General features: G+C 42.0%; 1 protein-coding gene across 4 annotated transcripts in view; it reads right to left on the bottom strand.

The window, feature by feature from the left end:
* Positions 1–6116: 6116 nt before the first annotated feature.
* SLC4A7 (solute carrier family 4 member 7) overlaps positions 6117–17341 on the bottom strand; it is a 385387-nt gene continuing 374162 nt past the window's right edge. For all 4 annotated transcript variants that reach the window (XM_029589434.1, XM_029589432.1, XM_029589435.1 and 1 more), the window contains one exon: positions 6117–10379. In XM_029589434.1, the coding sequence (XP_029445294.1) occupies positions 10289–10379 (91 nt within the window). In that variant the 3' untranslated portion in view covers positions 6117–10288. The remainder of the gene's footprint in view (positions 10380–17341) is intronic.

Raw genomic sequence — 17341 nt, 5'->3', positions numbered from 1 at the left:
AAGACTAGGGGGCACTCCATGAAGTTAGCATGGGGCACATTTAAAACTAAATCGGAGAAAGTTCTTTTTTACTCAACGCACAATTAAACTCTGGAATTTGTTGCCAGAGGATGTGGTTAGTGCAGTTAGTATAGCAGTGTTTAAAAAGGATTGGATAAGTTCTTGGAGGAGAAGTCCATTACCTGCTATTAAGTTCACTTAGAGAATAGCCACTGCCATTAGCAATGGTAACATGGAATAGACTTAGTTTTTGGGTACTTGCCAGGTTTTTATGGCCTGGATTGGCCACTGCTGGAAACAGGATGCTGGGCTTGATGGACCCTTGGTCTGAACCAGTATGGCATTTTTTTATGTTCTTATATTCCTATAGAATGAGTTGACAGAATACAGTCATTAACCAAGCTAGTGTATGGCAAATTCTAGAATGTTTAATACCCTAGCATTCCAAATATTGTCCTTTTTAACATCAGTCTAAATGCAGTAAGCATTCAGTGTTCAAAATATTTGAAATATGAACAATACTTCCACTGCAAGTTTCATCAGGCCTGCTAAAAAAGTACCTAGTAAACTTCTGAAATGCTATCAGGTTGGCTTACTTATATAAATACCTGAATTGTGCTGATACTAGTGTTCTTCGTACTCTTCATTTTAAACATTAACAATTAGAAACAAAAAATATGACTAAAATAAAGGAAATGTTTCACAAACTGTACACCACAATGTGGCAGCTTCAACTGACTATCATATAGTTTTTATGACCAAGTAACCAAGACTTCATTGTGTTTTGTTCATTTACAAAAGTCTTATAGTATTGTCTTATAATAAAGTCTTATATTAAATAAAAGTCATATTATAAATAAATAAAAAGTCTTATAAACAGATATAAATAAATAAAATTTAAACAAATAAAAATAAACATAAAAATAAAAAATAAATAAATAAAAAGTCTTATAAATAAAAGTCTTATATTAAATAAAGTCTTATATTAAATAAAGTCTTATATTAATATTGTCTTATAATAAAGTCTTATAATCTTATACCGACCTTCATGGTAGGGACCTGATATGGTCCCTACCATGAAGGTCGGTATAGAAAAGTGTTAAATAAATAAATAAAATCATCACTATAAAGCTTATTATCCCAAAGTTTGATACATATATTTCACACAGAAGAATCAAAAATCTGTAAGAAGGTCTAACATACCAATAAAGCAACCATTTCATCAGGATGTTGTGCTTCTGGCAAGGCAAAAGCAAGATAGACATATAGTGTGTAAATCAATAGTGGTAACTCTTATCTAAGATATCAAGGGACCTAGTAAGATCTGAGAATCATAGATACAGAAAAAAGAGACTTGCAGCCTTGGATCTACAGCAGCTATATTAGCACTGATATGGCTTCAGAAAACTTAATATCAAGGGTCTCCTTTTTTCTTTTTCTTCAATATATATGGCTAAAACTAAGAACATAAGAACTTCCAGGCTGGGTCAGACCAAGGGCCATTTAGCTCACCACCAGTCACCACAAGCTATTTAGTAACACTCAAAGGACCTAAACCAGAGTTCACTTATGTGCTCCCTATAGACATGCACGTATGTATTGTAGTGACTCTACTTTGTACAGGAAGAGGCCAGCCATGTTTAAAGCTTTAGCTTGAGGATGTTGAATGCTGTTTTTTTTTTTTTTTTTTGCTATCATTGTCGCGTATGCTGAGATGCAGGTTGAGTTTGACACAAAATTTTGTTTACATGCACAGATTGAATAACTTCTGTCCATCATTATAGGCTTTTTAGGTAGCAAATACACATGTATTTTTTTGTGTATTGGAAAAAGAGACCAGGGTTGAAATTCTCATGATTTACGTCAGGCAAAACTGGAGTAAAAAAAGTGACGGCTGGTTTCTAGCACAAAAGTGTTTGGAGGCTTGCAAGCACAAAACAAAGCCATACTGAAGAGTAGTTTCAACAAGTTATGGTCTCAGCCGCTCCAACCCCTTTAAATTGCCTCTATAAAGCAGCATGAATAGAGGATGTATAGATAGAAAAACCACATGTGCATCACCATTTCTTTTCTGCAGAAGTATAGACCAGTGAGCTTGACTTCAGTGTCAGGAAAAATTGTGAAAACTGTAAGAAAGAATAAAATCACAAAACATTTAGATAAGACATGGTTTGATGGGACACAGCCAGCATGCATGGATTTACCCAAGGGAAGTCTTGCCTCACAAATCTCCAACATTTCTTTGAAGGGGTGAAAAAACATGTGGATAAAGGTGAACCGGTAGATGTGGTGTATTTGGATTTTCAGAAGGCGCTCGACAATGTTCTGCATGAAAGGTTTCTAAGAAAACTAAAAAGTCATGGGATAGGAGCCGATGTCCTTTTGTGGATTGCAAGTTGGTTAAAAGATAGAGAACAGAGAGTAGGATTAAATGGTCAGTTTTCACAGTCGAAAAAGTTACAGTGGAGTGCCTCAGGGATCTGAACTCGGACTGGTGCTTAATATATTTATAAATGATTTGGAAAGGGGTACGAGAGAGGTGATCAGAAATGTGGATAATACAAAATTATGCAGAGTAGTTAAATCTTAAGCGGATTGTGATGAATTGCAGGAGGTCCTTGCGAGACTGGAAGATTGGGCTTCCAAATGGAAGATGAAATTTTAACATGGACAAGTTCAAGGTGATGTACATAGGGAAAAATAACCTTTGCTGCAGTTACACAATGTTAAGTTCTATCTTAGGAGATGCCACCCAGGAAAGAGTTTTAGGTTCATAGTGGATAATACATTGAAATCGTTGACCCAGTGTGCTGTGGTGATCAAGAAAGCAAACAATGTTAGGAATTATTAAAAAGGGAATGGCAAATAAAGCGATGGATGTCATAATGCCTCTGTATCGTTCCATGGTGAGACCACATCTTGAATACTGCATGCAGTTCTGGTCACCGCATCTCAAAAAGAATATAGCTGCACTGGAGAAAGTGCAGAGAAGGGCAACCAAAATGATAAGGGGCATGGAACGGCTGCCTTATGAGGAAAGGCTAAAGAAGTTAGGGCTGTTCAGTTTGGAGAAGAGACAACTGAGAGGGGATATGATAGAAGTCTTCAAAATCATGAAAGGACTTGAACACAATGGGGCGGATTTTAAGAGCCCTGCTCGCCTAAATCCGCCCAAATCCGGGCGGATTTAGGCGAGCAGGGCCCTGCGCGCTGGTGAGCCTATTTTACATAGGCTCACCGGCACGCGCAGACCCCAGGACTCGCGTAAGTCCCGGGGTTCTCCGAGGGGGGCGTGTCGGGGGCGGGCCCGAACCGCCCGGTGTTTAGGGGGGCGTGCCGGGAGCGTTTCGGGGGCGGACCCGGAGGCGTGGTTACGGCCCGGGGCGGCCCGGTGGCATGGCCGCGCCCTCCAGACCCGCCCCCAGGTCGCGTCCCGGTGCGCAGGAGGCCCGCTGACGCGCAGGGATTTACGCCTCCCTCTGGGAGGCGTAAATCCCCCGACAAAGGTAAGGGGGGGGGCTTAGACAGGGCCGGGTGGGTGGGTTAGGTAGGGGAAGGGAGGGGAAGGTGAGGGGAGGGCAAAAGGAAGTTCCCTCCGAGGCCGCTCCGATTTCGGAGCGGCCTCAGAGGGAACGGGGGTAGGCTGCGCGGCTCGGCGCGCGCCGGCTATACAGAATTGATAGCCTTGCGCGCGCCGATCCAGGATTTTAATGGATACGCGCGGCTCCGCGCGTATCTACTAAAATCCAGCGTACTTTTGCTTGCGCCTGATGCGCCAGCAAAAGTAGGCCTATTCGCATAGTTTGAAATTCTACCCCAATGTAAATTGGTTATTTACTCTCTCATATAATAGAAGGACCAGGGGGTACTCCATGAATTAGCAAGTAGCTCATTTAAAACAAATTGAAGAAAATTCTTTTTCACTCAGTGCATAGTTAAGCTCTGGAATTCATTGCCAGAGGATGTGGTTACACAGCAGTTAGTGTAACTGAGCTATAACGGTAATTAATAAGCAATAGTAGCTTGTGATCTATCTAATGTTTGGGTACTTGCCAGATACTTGTGACTTGGATCGGCCACTGTTGGAAACAGGATACTGGGCTTGATGGACCCTTGGTCTCACCAAGTATGGCTTATCTTATTCTTTTGTTTTTCTCATTTCTGTCAGAACCCTCCATTTTTCATTAAATGTTCTCCTAACTTTCATTACATCTTAATGTACCATAAACATTCCTGCTACAAACAGATACCTATGATGCAGCAGCAAGTTACTTAAAAATGAAGACAGAGGTCTTAGGTATCATAGAAAAGGATGGTAGTACTCTACTGTGCCAGATCAGTTGTGACCAGTGTCAAGCTTTGATGAATACTAGAGATAGCCCATGTGCATTGCTCCTACAATGGTGCCCAATGTGCTCTATCACCTACAGCATGTTTAACCTCATTCTGCCTGAATACAGAACTAAACTGGGAATTAGAACCAAGCTATCCAAAAAGAACAGGGCTGGGAGACCTCTAATCCGAGGGTCATACACCAGCTGGGATTCTCAAGATAAATCTAATAAATATGCATGCGAGATATGCATATACTGCTTCCAGTGTATACAAATCTCACTCACACTTATTCATCAGGGATATCCCAAACACCCCAGCCAGAATGTGGACCTCAAGGAGGTAGCATTAATATTTCACCTTGTTAAATAAAATCAGTATTCCCCCTTTTTATTTTTGAAAGAGGGACTTACACAATGTATAGCTTGGCAGAAATATTTTTAAGCCTTTTAACAGCCAGGGTCAAATAAGCCAATGTGTACACAGCTGAAATGAAAAATTCATGTGAGTAGTTCACCTTCTATGCTGCCTGCAATTCCCCTGTCAGTGGAAGATCCGTGCTAGACAGCAGTTTGAATCAGGCTACAAATCTGTGAAAGCTTCCAGTCCAAGACAGAATTTTATTTGTGCTATTATGGAAGGAAGGGGTTAAAAGTGTAAAACATGTTATGACTTGCATTTGTTTATAGCCCACCATACAAACAAAACTAATGTTTACTGGGTTTTTGTTTCTATCATTCTATTTTAATAAAAAAGTTTAATATAAAATTAGTATTTTAATTTTTAATGTTTTGCATGGGATGATACCAGTTTATTTATTTAAAGTGTTTGTTTCCTGTGCTCTCCAATCAATATTCAGGGCAGGGTACATAAAAATATACATAGTTTAAAATAAACAAAGAATATATACAAATACAACATAGAAACTTCTGCTGAAAGAACTTGTAGACATCATTGGAGTACAAAAACATTTTCCGGAACAGCTAATCAAGCTGGACGCCAGGGGAAAATCTGAATGCAAAGGTGCTACTCATACATGTTTAAATAAATGTTTTGATAGGTTTTTTGAATTCTTTGATATCTGTAATAGTGAGGATTGTTATAAGAATGGAGTTCCATAGCATTGGCCCTGCTATGGAAAATGCCCCATCATGTGTGGCTGCTAGTCGTGAAAATCTGATGGCTGGTGTGACTAGGTGTTGACTTGCAGATCTGAGTGTCCTAGTAAAACGTAAAGGCATAAGGTAGAGGTAATTCATAGAGAAGTGGCTTTATTCATCAACATAAATTGAGGAAGTATAGGCCAAATCGTCAACGTCGATCATCCTAACAAGCCTCATCAGTTCCAACCACAAAGGAACAAACACACTTTGGAGTATGCTTTTTTCATAGCTGTACTAAGACTGTGGAATAGTCTTCCAACTAATTGCATCTAGAGTAGGATTATTTGTCCTTGAGGAAAGGCAAAAAACTTGTCTAACAAATTTTATGAATAAACAAGGTAGTTTGCTAGAAAGACCAATTAGTTATAGCTAGAGGGAGTGTTGTATAAGAGAAAAGTAGTTGCATATTCTAAACATCTAAAAATAAGTTGCTGGTAACATGGCATGGAGTTGTAGATGAACTGATTGTATATATATATATATATATATATATTGTAATTTTAAAAATATTCTATTGTCTGAGTTTTATGATGAGATGATACATCAATGTAAATAAAAAATCAGAATGCCATATTTGGCATTCTACACATTTGGATGAATCAAGAAAGCAAAGACAGACAATACAGTATAGTAGAATTTTATTGCTTTCAACTGTTAACATTACAAAAAATAGTTTTCTTCTAACAGTTATTAAATTACAGAGTAAGATTTCACATTGAAGACAAGTACAGACAATGAGTGATTTTCACAAACTGAATAATTTTGTTTCTATTCCTGGAACATTTAGCTTGCTTTGGATTTTATTATGAAAGATAAACCACTGCTATAATTACAAAATCAGTGATTAAAAACAGTTGTGCAGAGTAATTACACATCAAATCATCAAGTATGACAATGAATACTATAATTTGATTTTGTTCAGTTAAACTGAACTATGGAAGACACACACATTTGTGAATATAACAGATGAAAAAAGGGAAAATAGGAATACAAAATGGCATATCACCATTCCTACCAAATCAATTCACTTGCATTAAATAAAAACTGATATTCAACACATTATTCCAAGCCATCTGAAAACTGCTGTAAATTCAGTATATGAAATATGACCTTCAAATAATTATAACAAAGATTTTCTACATTTGACAAGATTTTCCTAGAAAAAGTTACAAAATAAAATTACTTGATATTAAAATCACTAAATTTTAAAAAATAAATTGCTAGCTTTTACCTTTATAGTTTCTACCTTGAAATATTCAAAGCTGTGCACTTTTACACTTCAATTTACTTTTCTACAAAATAAATAGCTGTTGGTACAGTATAAACAAAAATTAACCTCTCACACTTTTCCACTGTTCAATAACTAGTTTGCATCAGTAATTTCAAAACACAACAAGATTACTTATATGCACCAAAGGAAAAGAGAACTGGAACGTATGAGCTGCTATAACTGAAATCTGTGAACCGAATTTAACATGAATTAATCTAAGGATTAGGGCAGTCACAAAATGTGCAGCCCACACAGATAGAAAATAATTGCATGCATGTCACACAATACCACTTGCAAACACATTGCTTACATGAAGCGCTCTTTGCAAAATCAAGTTAGGGTGCTACTTATATGTGTGTCAGAGTTCCTGCAAAAAAGTTGCTGAAGTTTAAATGAAGCTAAATTGGACTTTGAACAAAAAATTATTGTGGTAGTGCACTGCATTTGATAATGCCACTATTTTGATACTATACTTGGCAAATAAAAACACCATCACCAGGTCTTTTCAATTTTTACTAAAAAAAAAAATCTTATGATTGAGAATACACTCACTATTCTTGCAAAGAAAAAGGCCAAAAATAATAAGTACATCAAACTGGGCACAAATACCACAGTTTAAAAAAATAAATCTACCTAATTTGCAGTGTGAGACAAATTTAAGTTTGGGTAGTAGAATCTAACAGATCTAAAAAAACCCAAAAAAACAAACCACTTATGTAAGATGATTTAAGAAAGCATGGACTGATGTATTTTTTTTTGTTTTTCTAGTTGAAGATCACCCTTATATTCTATGTAAACAATGCAATATTCTTAAATAAAGGGAAGCTAGTGAGAAAAATTCCTGAGGTGGCGCTGCAACCAGATTTAGCACTAAAACTCCAGTTATGGCAATGAGCACATCTATCAAAGAAAGTACAGGGCTGTGGATGAATAAATACATGAGCAAGGTGACTACTGCAATGCAAAAATATGGAAAGTGTCTGTTTCAAATTATTTGAAATGTTCTAAATTAGTGCTGGGTAATCACTGTTACTCAATTACTTCTATTGTTAAGGTAATGTTCTATAGCTGTATTAGTTGGGTCTTCTAAAATCTCATGGATATCAGGTGCAAAACTAAAAATAAAAAAAAATACAGCACAGGAAACACTTGCATAAACTTAAATGAGCAGGATACTACTCAAAACCAGTTTACTCCTGGTTTCTATGACTGCCATATCTGTAATTTCTGTGGAAAAATGGTCAAAAGAAGCACTTTATTATAAAAACCTATTGCATAGTGGGCACTATAAAAACAAATAGCCTTAATGTAAACACTACTTCATGACTGTTCTGGCACTGGACAAATTTAACAATTAAAAAAAAAAAACCAGGGAAGCAATACTCTTATTCCAGTGGTTTCCAAGCTCTTTATTAAAATAGCTAAAGAACCACTTGTTATAAAATGATCATGTGCATATTAAATCTCTTGGCTTTGTCAGAAACCATTTGGATTTTCATGGGAGGAAATCTCGCTGACGACACCAAGAAGTAAAAAAGAGTTCAACACACAAGTATAGATCTTTGGAAAAAGATTCTGGAGTTGTAAACATGCTATGTAAATTGTTGATGGAAGAACACTGCTATGTAGAAAAACTGGGGCCTCAACATGTCTAACACGCAGGAAAAAAAATGCACAACAAGCAGCTAGGTGGACTTTACTAAGGAAAACTTGAGATCGACAGATTTTCTTTTTCTACAATAACTCCCATTTACAGTGGAAGGAAACCCGACTTGTTCCTGAAAGAAAACTAACCAAGAAAATTTTCCTCCTTCCTCATACTTTCAGACCACTTACTGAGTGCATCTTCAAAAAGGCATACAATCTGATATACAAGACCAGATGGAAAAAAAAAAAGGAGAAAGAAAACTATGGCCCTGCTGGACACTTTTTTGGTACCAAATTAATGTAGGAAGAATTACTTTGTTTCCCAAAACACAAACATTTTGGAGAAAAAAAAAAAAGAGGCCTGGCAGTTCACAGCAAATGTGAATTATACCATGAGCAGAAAGCACTGTTGCTTTCACATACAAGACAATGTAAACAATCCAGACAGACACTTGCACTGACTTCTAAGTAGCATGGAAAAAAAAGGCAATGGTCCTACAAGAATGACTAACCAAGTTTGTTGTCTAATACTGACAAAACCGAACTTTCAGGATTATAAAAGTGTTCCACTTAAAGATGTGGTAACAAAACCACAAGATTAAGCAGCTCAGTTACCTGTTAAGGGCACAACAGAGAACAGCCATTTCAAGAGCTCAAGATCATGATAAATGAAAAAAAAATTAACACAGATACAGCACAACTTGATCTGCAGGAGAATTATACAAAGTTTGTATGTTTTTACATCGCTGAGAAATTGTATTTTACTAAGATGTTAAATGATTGATACTAAGTAAAAGTTACAACAAACGTCCAATTATTCAATGAAATGATGCAAAGGACATCATAGATTTTTTTTTAATCTAAAGGGAATAAGGAACAGTTTAATACTTTAAAAATAAAAAAAAAAATGGAGATGAATCCCAAAATAACTAACTTTTTGGAAAACTCATCTCATATTGATGTATTTGGGAGACAAACTCTGTACAGTATCACTATACAACAAATAAAGATAGCCTTAATAGACATTATAATGGCAAACTAAGGAATAGGTTTTTCGAGCAGCCCTATCAAAACAAAGCCCGCTTATGCTGGCAACAAGTTTTAGACTAAAGCATTCTCCAGAAATCTCACATGGAAAGCGAAGCTTGTATTTTTGCCACAGTTATTCTGTACCAGCAGCAGTTCCTCTAGTGATATCTGTTAACACTGTCTCCCTAATAAGAAACAGCAGAGGAGTGGACATCACCAATTTGTTTGTCTGGCACAAAATAAATGCTCCTAACAAAATTAGAAACATCACAATCAATGTAGAAAATTTCTTGGGTCTAATACTTATTTCTCCAGACTGGCAGAAACTTTCACCTGGTTGGGCAGTAAACTGTTATATTTATTTGCCATAACCACTGTCCTTTAACTGTTCAAGTAATGGCATGTTTATATCTGTTCTATGGAAGCAAATAAACCTCCCATCCACACTAAAAAATAAAAATAAAAAAATTGTAAACCCCTCCCCCCTTGGAAATAAAATTCTGTGTTGGCTGTAATGCGAACATGCATTTCAACCATTCAGCAATTACTATACTCAATCCAAATCACTGATGCACATATTGATCCTCACTTCACACAAATTATACATACACATACACCTATTTAAAATTCTCATTAAAAAATAAAATTTCCCATAGAATAAATATTTGAAGAATGATCATTGTGTCTTAAACGAGAGAACATCTTTCTCCTAAAGATACAATATTTACAGTGCTCATGATTTTGTGTATACAGTACTTACAAGCAGCATGAAAGTCACCCTTCAATGGCATGATATCCTATAATGATATATACATACAACCACACATATGCTCTTCTTGGTTCAGTTCTATAATGATGTCTCAGTATCCATATAATTCCGTGAAGTCGCATCTTCTATACTTATTTTCACACTCACTGCTCTTTCTGGGTTTTCTGGGCTGTTAAAAGCAAAAATTATGAGCCATGAACTGTACAGCAGAAAAGAAGGAAAGTATTAGACATGAAAGACAGATTTGCATTTTAATTTGTTGGAGGAAAATTCATGTGCTGTTTCAAGCCATTTTTATCTTGTAGCATTCAGTGAGAAAAAAATGGTTACGGTACTGCTGCATCTTAACACAAAACAAGCATTAGAACAATATCTGTACGATATATCATGATTCCCATTAATTTTGTATTTGCCAAATTATATGGGAGAAAGACTGCCAGCAGAGTTGCTTACCTTTAACAGGTGTTCTCCCAGGACAGCAGGATGTTAGTCCTCACAGATGGGTGACATCATCAGATGGAGCCCGGCACGGAATACTTTTGTACACTGAGCATGCCCAGCATGCCACTAACCCTGGAGCCACACGGGGTCCTCCTTCAGTCTCGTATCAAAGCAGAAAAAGAATGAGCGAAAAAATAAAATAACAAACCTCAGACGAACCCAACTTCGCGGGGTGGCGGGTGGGTTTCCTGAGGACTAACATCCTGTTGTCTTGGGAGAACACCTGTTACAGGTAAGTAACTCTGCTTTATCCCAGGATAATCAGGATGGTAATCCTCACAGATGGGTGAATACCAAGCTGCAAGCTGCCCCTGGAACACAGTGGGCCAACAGGCACTCAAAGTGCAACAGGCACAACAGGGGTGTTATTGGCAATAACGGGGCAGGCTTAACCTCATACTGGGCCCTAGGAAGGGAGAGTGGGGTTCTCACACTGGGAATAGGTTACAGAGGACGGACTGGCCAAAGACGCTGTCCTGTCGGCCATCCTTGTCCAGACAGTAATGGGCTGCGAAGGTGTGGAGGGAACTCCACATCGCGGCCTTACAGATTTCAGCAATAGGGACTGCCTGGAAGTGTGCTGTTGATGCTGCCATGGCCTTTATTGAGTGCGCTTTCACTCTGCCTCCGAACGGAAGGCCCGCTTGCTCACAACAGAAAGTGATCCAGTCTGCCAACCAATTGGACAGGGTCTGTTTGCCCACCACAACTCCAAGTCTATTCTTATCAAAGGAGACAGAGTTGGGTGGACTGCTTGTGGGCTTCGGTGTGCTTTAGATAAAAAGAGAGAGCACGCTTGCAGTCCAAGGTGTGCAGAGCCCGCTCACCTGGGTGAGAGTGTGGCCTCGGGAAAAAGGTGGGCAACACAATGGACTGATTCAGGTGGAAGTCAGTCACCACCTTAGGCAGGAACTTAGGATGAGTGCACACTACTCTGTCGTGGAAGAATCTCGTATAAGGCGGATAGGTCACTAGGGCCTGCAGCTCACTGACTCTGTGAGCAGAAGTAACTGCCACTAGGAAGATGACCTTCCAGGTAAGGTGCTTCAACTCGCAGGAGCTCAGGGGCTCAAATAGAAGCCACATGAGCCATGCCAGCACTATGTTGAGGTCTCAGGCCACAACCGGAGGACGTAGTGGAGGCTTCAGTTGAAGTAAGCCTCTCATGAAGCACCCCACTAAGGGCTGCACAGAGATCGCAGCGTCGCCCACTCTGCAGTGGTAGGCACTGATGGTACTCAGATGCACCCGGGATTCAGGTAGTCTGTAACCCAGACTCTGAGAGGCGCCAGAGGTAGTCCAAAAGATTAGGTGTAGGGCAAGTGAAAGGGTCAAGAGCCTGTTCCGCACACCAGGGCGAACACCTCCTCCACTTCGCTTGGTAGGCTTATGCGAAACTATGAGGACCTGTGAGACAATGTCCGAAAGGTTGAGGGACTGCAGCAATAGCCTTTCAACATCCAGGCCATGAGGGCCAATGACCGGAGTTTCGGGTGGTGCAGTCTGCCCCAATCCTGCGTAATGAGGTCGGGCCAAGGTGCCCAGGTGGATGGGCTCCTGCACAGACAGGTCGCGGAGGATCGGAAACCAAACCTGCCATGGCCAGCGTGGGGCTATGAGGATCATGGAGCCTTAGTCCTGTTGTAGCTTCACGAGAGTCTTGCCTATGAGCGGAATCGGAGAGTATGCATACAGGAGACCTGCACTCCAGAGGAGGGTGAAGGCAACCACGGCTGGTCCCTTCCTCTCCCTGAGCAGGGAGCAGAAGTGATTCACCTTGTGGTTCTGCAAAGACTCAAAGAGATCCACATTGGGCTGATCTTACCGGTGGAAGATCTTGTCTGCCACCGAGGGGTTTAGGGACCACTCGTGAGGGTGGAATGTTCAACTGAGGCGGTACGCCACCACACTCTCCATCCCTGCTGGGTAGATCGTGCACAGGAGATGGAATGTGAAAGGGCCCAGGCCCAAATCTGCACTGCCTCTTGACAAGAGGAAATAAGAACCTATGCCCTCATTTGTTCACATACCACATGGCCACTTTGTTGTCTGTCTGAATCAAGATGACCCTGTTGGACAGGCAGTCCTGGAACGCATAGAGCGCATACTGCATCGCTCAAAGTTTTAGGAAGTTTATCTGGCATCTCACCTCGGGCTTCAACCACACCCCTTGTGTGCAAAGGCCGTTGACATGGGCTCCCCAGTCTAGGTTGGAGGCATCCATGGTCAGGATCACCTGAGCAGCCAGGGGCTCAGGTTGGATTCCTGCACCCTCCAGGCGAGGGAGAGCTGAAGCAGTTCAGTTATCTGGACCAATGTGGAGAGCTCGAGAGGCTTGGTGCCACTAAGACCGCAGAGTCCACTGCGTAACCCTCATGGCTAGGCGGCCATTGGTGTGACATGTACCGATGATGCCATGTGACCCAGCAACTTCAGGAGCAGGCGGGCTGAGGCTGTCTGCCAGCGATGAATGTAACTGGCTAACCCAATCAGGGTGGCTATGTGATCGTGGGAAAGGAACACCTTGGCCACCATGGTGTCCAGATCTGCTCTGATGAAACTGAGCCACTGAGATGGCATTAGTTGGGATTTCGGGAAATTGACGAGAAACCCCAGCGATGGGAGGAGCCCCATCATCACATTCAGGGACTGAAGGGCTCCTTCCCTGGAAGAACCCCAATGAGCCACTCGTCCAGATATGGGAACACATGCACCCCCTTCCAGCACAAATGTGCTCCCACCACCGCCAGGCACTTTGTGAAGACCCGGGGTGTGGAGGCGAGCCCGAAGGGAAGAACCCTGTACTAGAAATGCTGCTGGCATACCACGAAGCGCAGATATTTCCGATGAGGGGGAAAGATGGCTATGTGTGCATAGGCGCCCTGCAGATTGAGAGAGCAGAGCCAGTCCCCTTGATAAGAAGTGGGAGTAAGGTACCCAAAGATACCATTTTGAACCGCTCTCTCTGGAGGAATTTGTTTAAGGCCTGGAGGTCGAGGATGGGATGGAGGCCACCTGTTCTCTTTGAGATAAGAAAATACCTGGAGTAGAACCCCCAGCCGTGCTGTGTCCAGAGGACCAGTTCTATGGCTCTGGACCATAGCAGGGCTGAGAGATCTAACTCGAGGGTCATTGCATGTTCCACAAGGCTCCACACCGGAGAGGGAGGGGAGTCTGGGGGACATTGAGAAGGTTCAGGCGGTAACTCCGTGCTACGATGGATAACACACATCGGTTGGTGGTAATGGGGGGACCAGCTTTCTGCGAATAGGCAGAGTCGGCTCCCCACTGGTGGGTCGGATAATGCGGGCACTGGGGTTGGGCTGCTGCTCTCTGCGCAAGTCAAGAGCCAGCCGCAGGGCTAGGCTGAGCCCGAGGTATCCGCTGTTGGCAGGAGTGGCACTTTGGGGTAGCTTGAGCTGGTTGAGCGAGTGAGGCTAGAGGGTAATATCTCAGTTGCCTGTAAAATGGCTTCCCAGAATCTCTATGTGGCGCCCTTTGGGTCGCTGAAGAAGGGTCAGAGGTGGTAGTAGACAACTGGCGCAGGGTCTCATGGTGATCTTTGAACTGGGCCACTGCATTCTGGATTTTGTCCCCAGATTCTCTCTGGCCAGTTTGTCTTGGACCTCTGGATGGAGGCTTTCAGCCAGGTCCATCGTTGGGCATTAATGCCTGCCACTGAGACCCTTGCTGCCGTCTCAAAGACATCATAAGATGCCCTCACTTCATGCTTACTGGCTTCAAATCCTTTCTGGACAATGGCACTGTTGCAGGAGGCCCTCAGCGAACTCCTGGACCTGTTTCCAGAGGTTTTGTTGTACTGGTTCATGTACAACTGGTATGCCGCAATTTGGGCGATGAGCATAGCTCCTTGGAAAACTTTCCGGCCTAGAGGGTCTAAGGCTCTGTGATCCTTTCCTGGAGGAGCGGAGGAGTAAGGGTGGGATCTCTTGGCCTTTTTCTGGGTTGATTCAACCACCACTGACTAGTAACACAACTGGCTCTTCTGGAAGCCCAGGGGATTGCACTAAATACATGGCATCCATCTTTCTGTTGACCGGAGCCACGGAACCCGAACACTCCCAGAGTCAGTAGAGGGGGTCTAGAAGAACTTCATCTACCGGGACAGCCACCACCTCCTTAGGGACGTCTACAAATTGAAGGACCTCCAACATCTTGTGGCGGACATCCTCTTCAGTTAAGTTGGAAGGGAATGGTTTCCACCATCACCCGCACAAAGCTCGCGAAAGAGAGGTCCTCAGGAGGCTAGCGCCATCTCTTGTCTGGGGGAGAAGGCTCTGACTGAAGGTCTTCGGAGGCCTCAGAAGAATGCTCAGAGGCATTTCCCATTGGGTCGTAAGGAGCCTCCTCCTCACCACTAAAATGTCTGGGTCGAGGAGGAAAGCCAAAACACAAATCATGGGACACAGGCACCGATGGTCAGCGAGAAGTAACAGACAGCGGTTGCGCCAACATTGAGGGCACCGGGACCTGTGATGGGCTGTGGGGCACTGGTAGGTCAGAGGGTCTGGGAAAGGAATCCAGCACCGGCAGCACTGCCCGTGGAGGTGGGCATGGAGCCGCATCTTCCTCCTCTGAGGAGCCCGGAATCGTGATGTGGGGAGGGACCGATGGCGGACAGGGCACCGGGGCCTGTCAGTAAGGCATCGAGCAGCATGTCCAGCCTTTCCAGCAGAGGCACCAACATGAAGGGCGCTGGTTCCGGTGCTGGTATGACAAAATGCTCAAACCAGATCTGTTAATTTGTACATCCTGAGCTGAAGTAGAAATGCTTTTCCCTCCAGAGTACAGAGATGCATTCCTATCAATTTTAATTGATAAGCTGGCAACACTTAAGACTACTCAAAATTAACAAATCCTAGACACCTCAATTTTAAAACGCAAAGGCATTGTTTACTTTGGAATCGTAGGATTTGCTCAATATTAGCCCATTTTCTACATATGGAAAAACACTTTTTTTTCTTAGATGCATAGTTACTATTGCCAAACATCTGATAAAACACTCTTGGAGGTACAGCCAGCCCGAATGGGAAAACTTTGTATTGATAATAGTCTCCTTCCAAAGAAAATCTTAAATACTTCCTATGCAGTACGGGGTAGATTTAAAAAGGAGCACATGTGCGTCCATGTGCATGCAGTTCCCAGAGCGCGCATGTTATAAAATCTGTTGGCCGCGCGCGGGGGTGGGGTGTGAATTTTAGTAAATTATGTGCAGCGACGCAATCGGGCCTTCCCCAGTTCCCTCTCAGTCCGCTCCAATTAAGGAGCAGATTGGGAGGGAACTTTCCTATCCCTACCCTCTTCCCCGCTCCATTCCGACACCTAACCTAACCCTAACTATCCTCATTTTTTTTTTTTTTTAAACTTACTGTAGGAGCAGAAGCAACTTCCGTGCGCCGTCCCGGCTGCTGGCCGCTTCTCCGGAACACGGTTTAATGGCTGCTGACCCGGCTGGCCTCCGTTCTGCCCCACCCCAACCTCGCCCGCCCCTTTTTCAGGGCCTGGCACTTGTGTGCATATCGGAATCTACCTGCGTGGCCGGACCCTTTTAAAAATGCGCGCAGGACCAGGGCAAGCGCATAAGTCCTGATTTTTACACACGCAGCCCTTTAAAAATTCTCTCTTAAGTATTGGAATTAGTGTAAGCATTTCTGAACAAGCCATTCTCCATCTCTAAGTGTGGCAGAAAGGTGCCTAAGAAATTCATTTTGAACTTTTCCTAAAGATACCCTAGATCTCAGAAATCTGAATGTAAGTCAAAATTCTCCAACAACTTCTTTGGCATGATGAAGTATGTGGATTACAACCCCTGTGCTCTCTATGTTGGGGAGAGGAGTTCTATTGCATGTGTTGCTAATAGTGATTATATTTATTTATTTTTTAAACACCTGCAGCTGCTTTTGCGAATGTCATTGAAGGCATGGAGGAGATACCAGTGAAAGGTAACCTTGTCTAATTATCCTGAAACCCATTTATCTGAGGTAATTTTTGACCACTGGGTACTAAAATACTGAAATCTCCCCCCATCGGAAGACTGAAATGGGGAATTCTGTTGCAATCAATGGTAATCGAAAAGCCATAGCAGATTTCTGAGGTGGCTGAGATGGGCATTGCAGCAGGTCTTCTGGCCTAGATCTTGTTTGCTGCTGTTGGAGTTGTTGAGGCTGGGTTTGCTGTTAAGGGCAACAGATGCTGCTTGTAAAAAGAATATGGACTGCATCATCTCTGAATAATAGTACGCCCTTTTAAAATTTTGTTGATCCCGAGTCAAATGATACAAAGAAGATGTTGCTAAGTATTAAAAGATAGTAGATTATTCTTTTATAACATTAACTTCTTCTACCTAGTCAAAAAGGTTCTCTCCTAGACATGATGCATCAGCTAGTTTGTCATGAATGTCCTCAGCTCTTTTCATAGCAGATTACTACCATCTTATTGTAAGCAGGCAGTGTCGTACCCTATATTTTAGATCTATGCTATTTTGCCTCTGATAATATAGATCTTGTAAAGCCTTATGAGCTGATACAACCTTAATTTGTAATAGGAGGTTGGATAAACTTCAGTACTTCTTGGGGATCTTTTGGGGTGGTCTAACTTGAAAGGTATTAT

This window comes from Rhinatrema bivittatum, chromosome 2, assembly GCF_901001135.1.
Source record: "Rhinatrema bivittatum chromosome 2, aRhiBiv1.1, whole genome shotgun sequence".
NCBI lineage: Eukaryota > Metazoa > Chordata > Amphibia > Gymnophiona > Rhinatrematidae > Rhinatrema > Rhinatrema bivittatum.
This window is presented reverse-complemented; position numbering and strand designations above follow the sequence as displayed.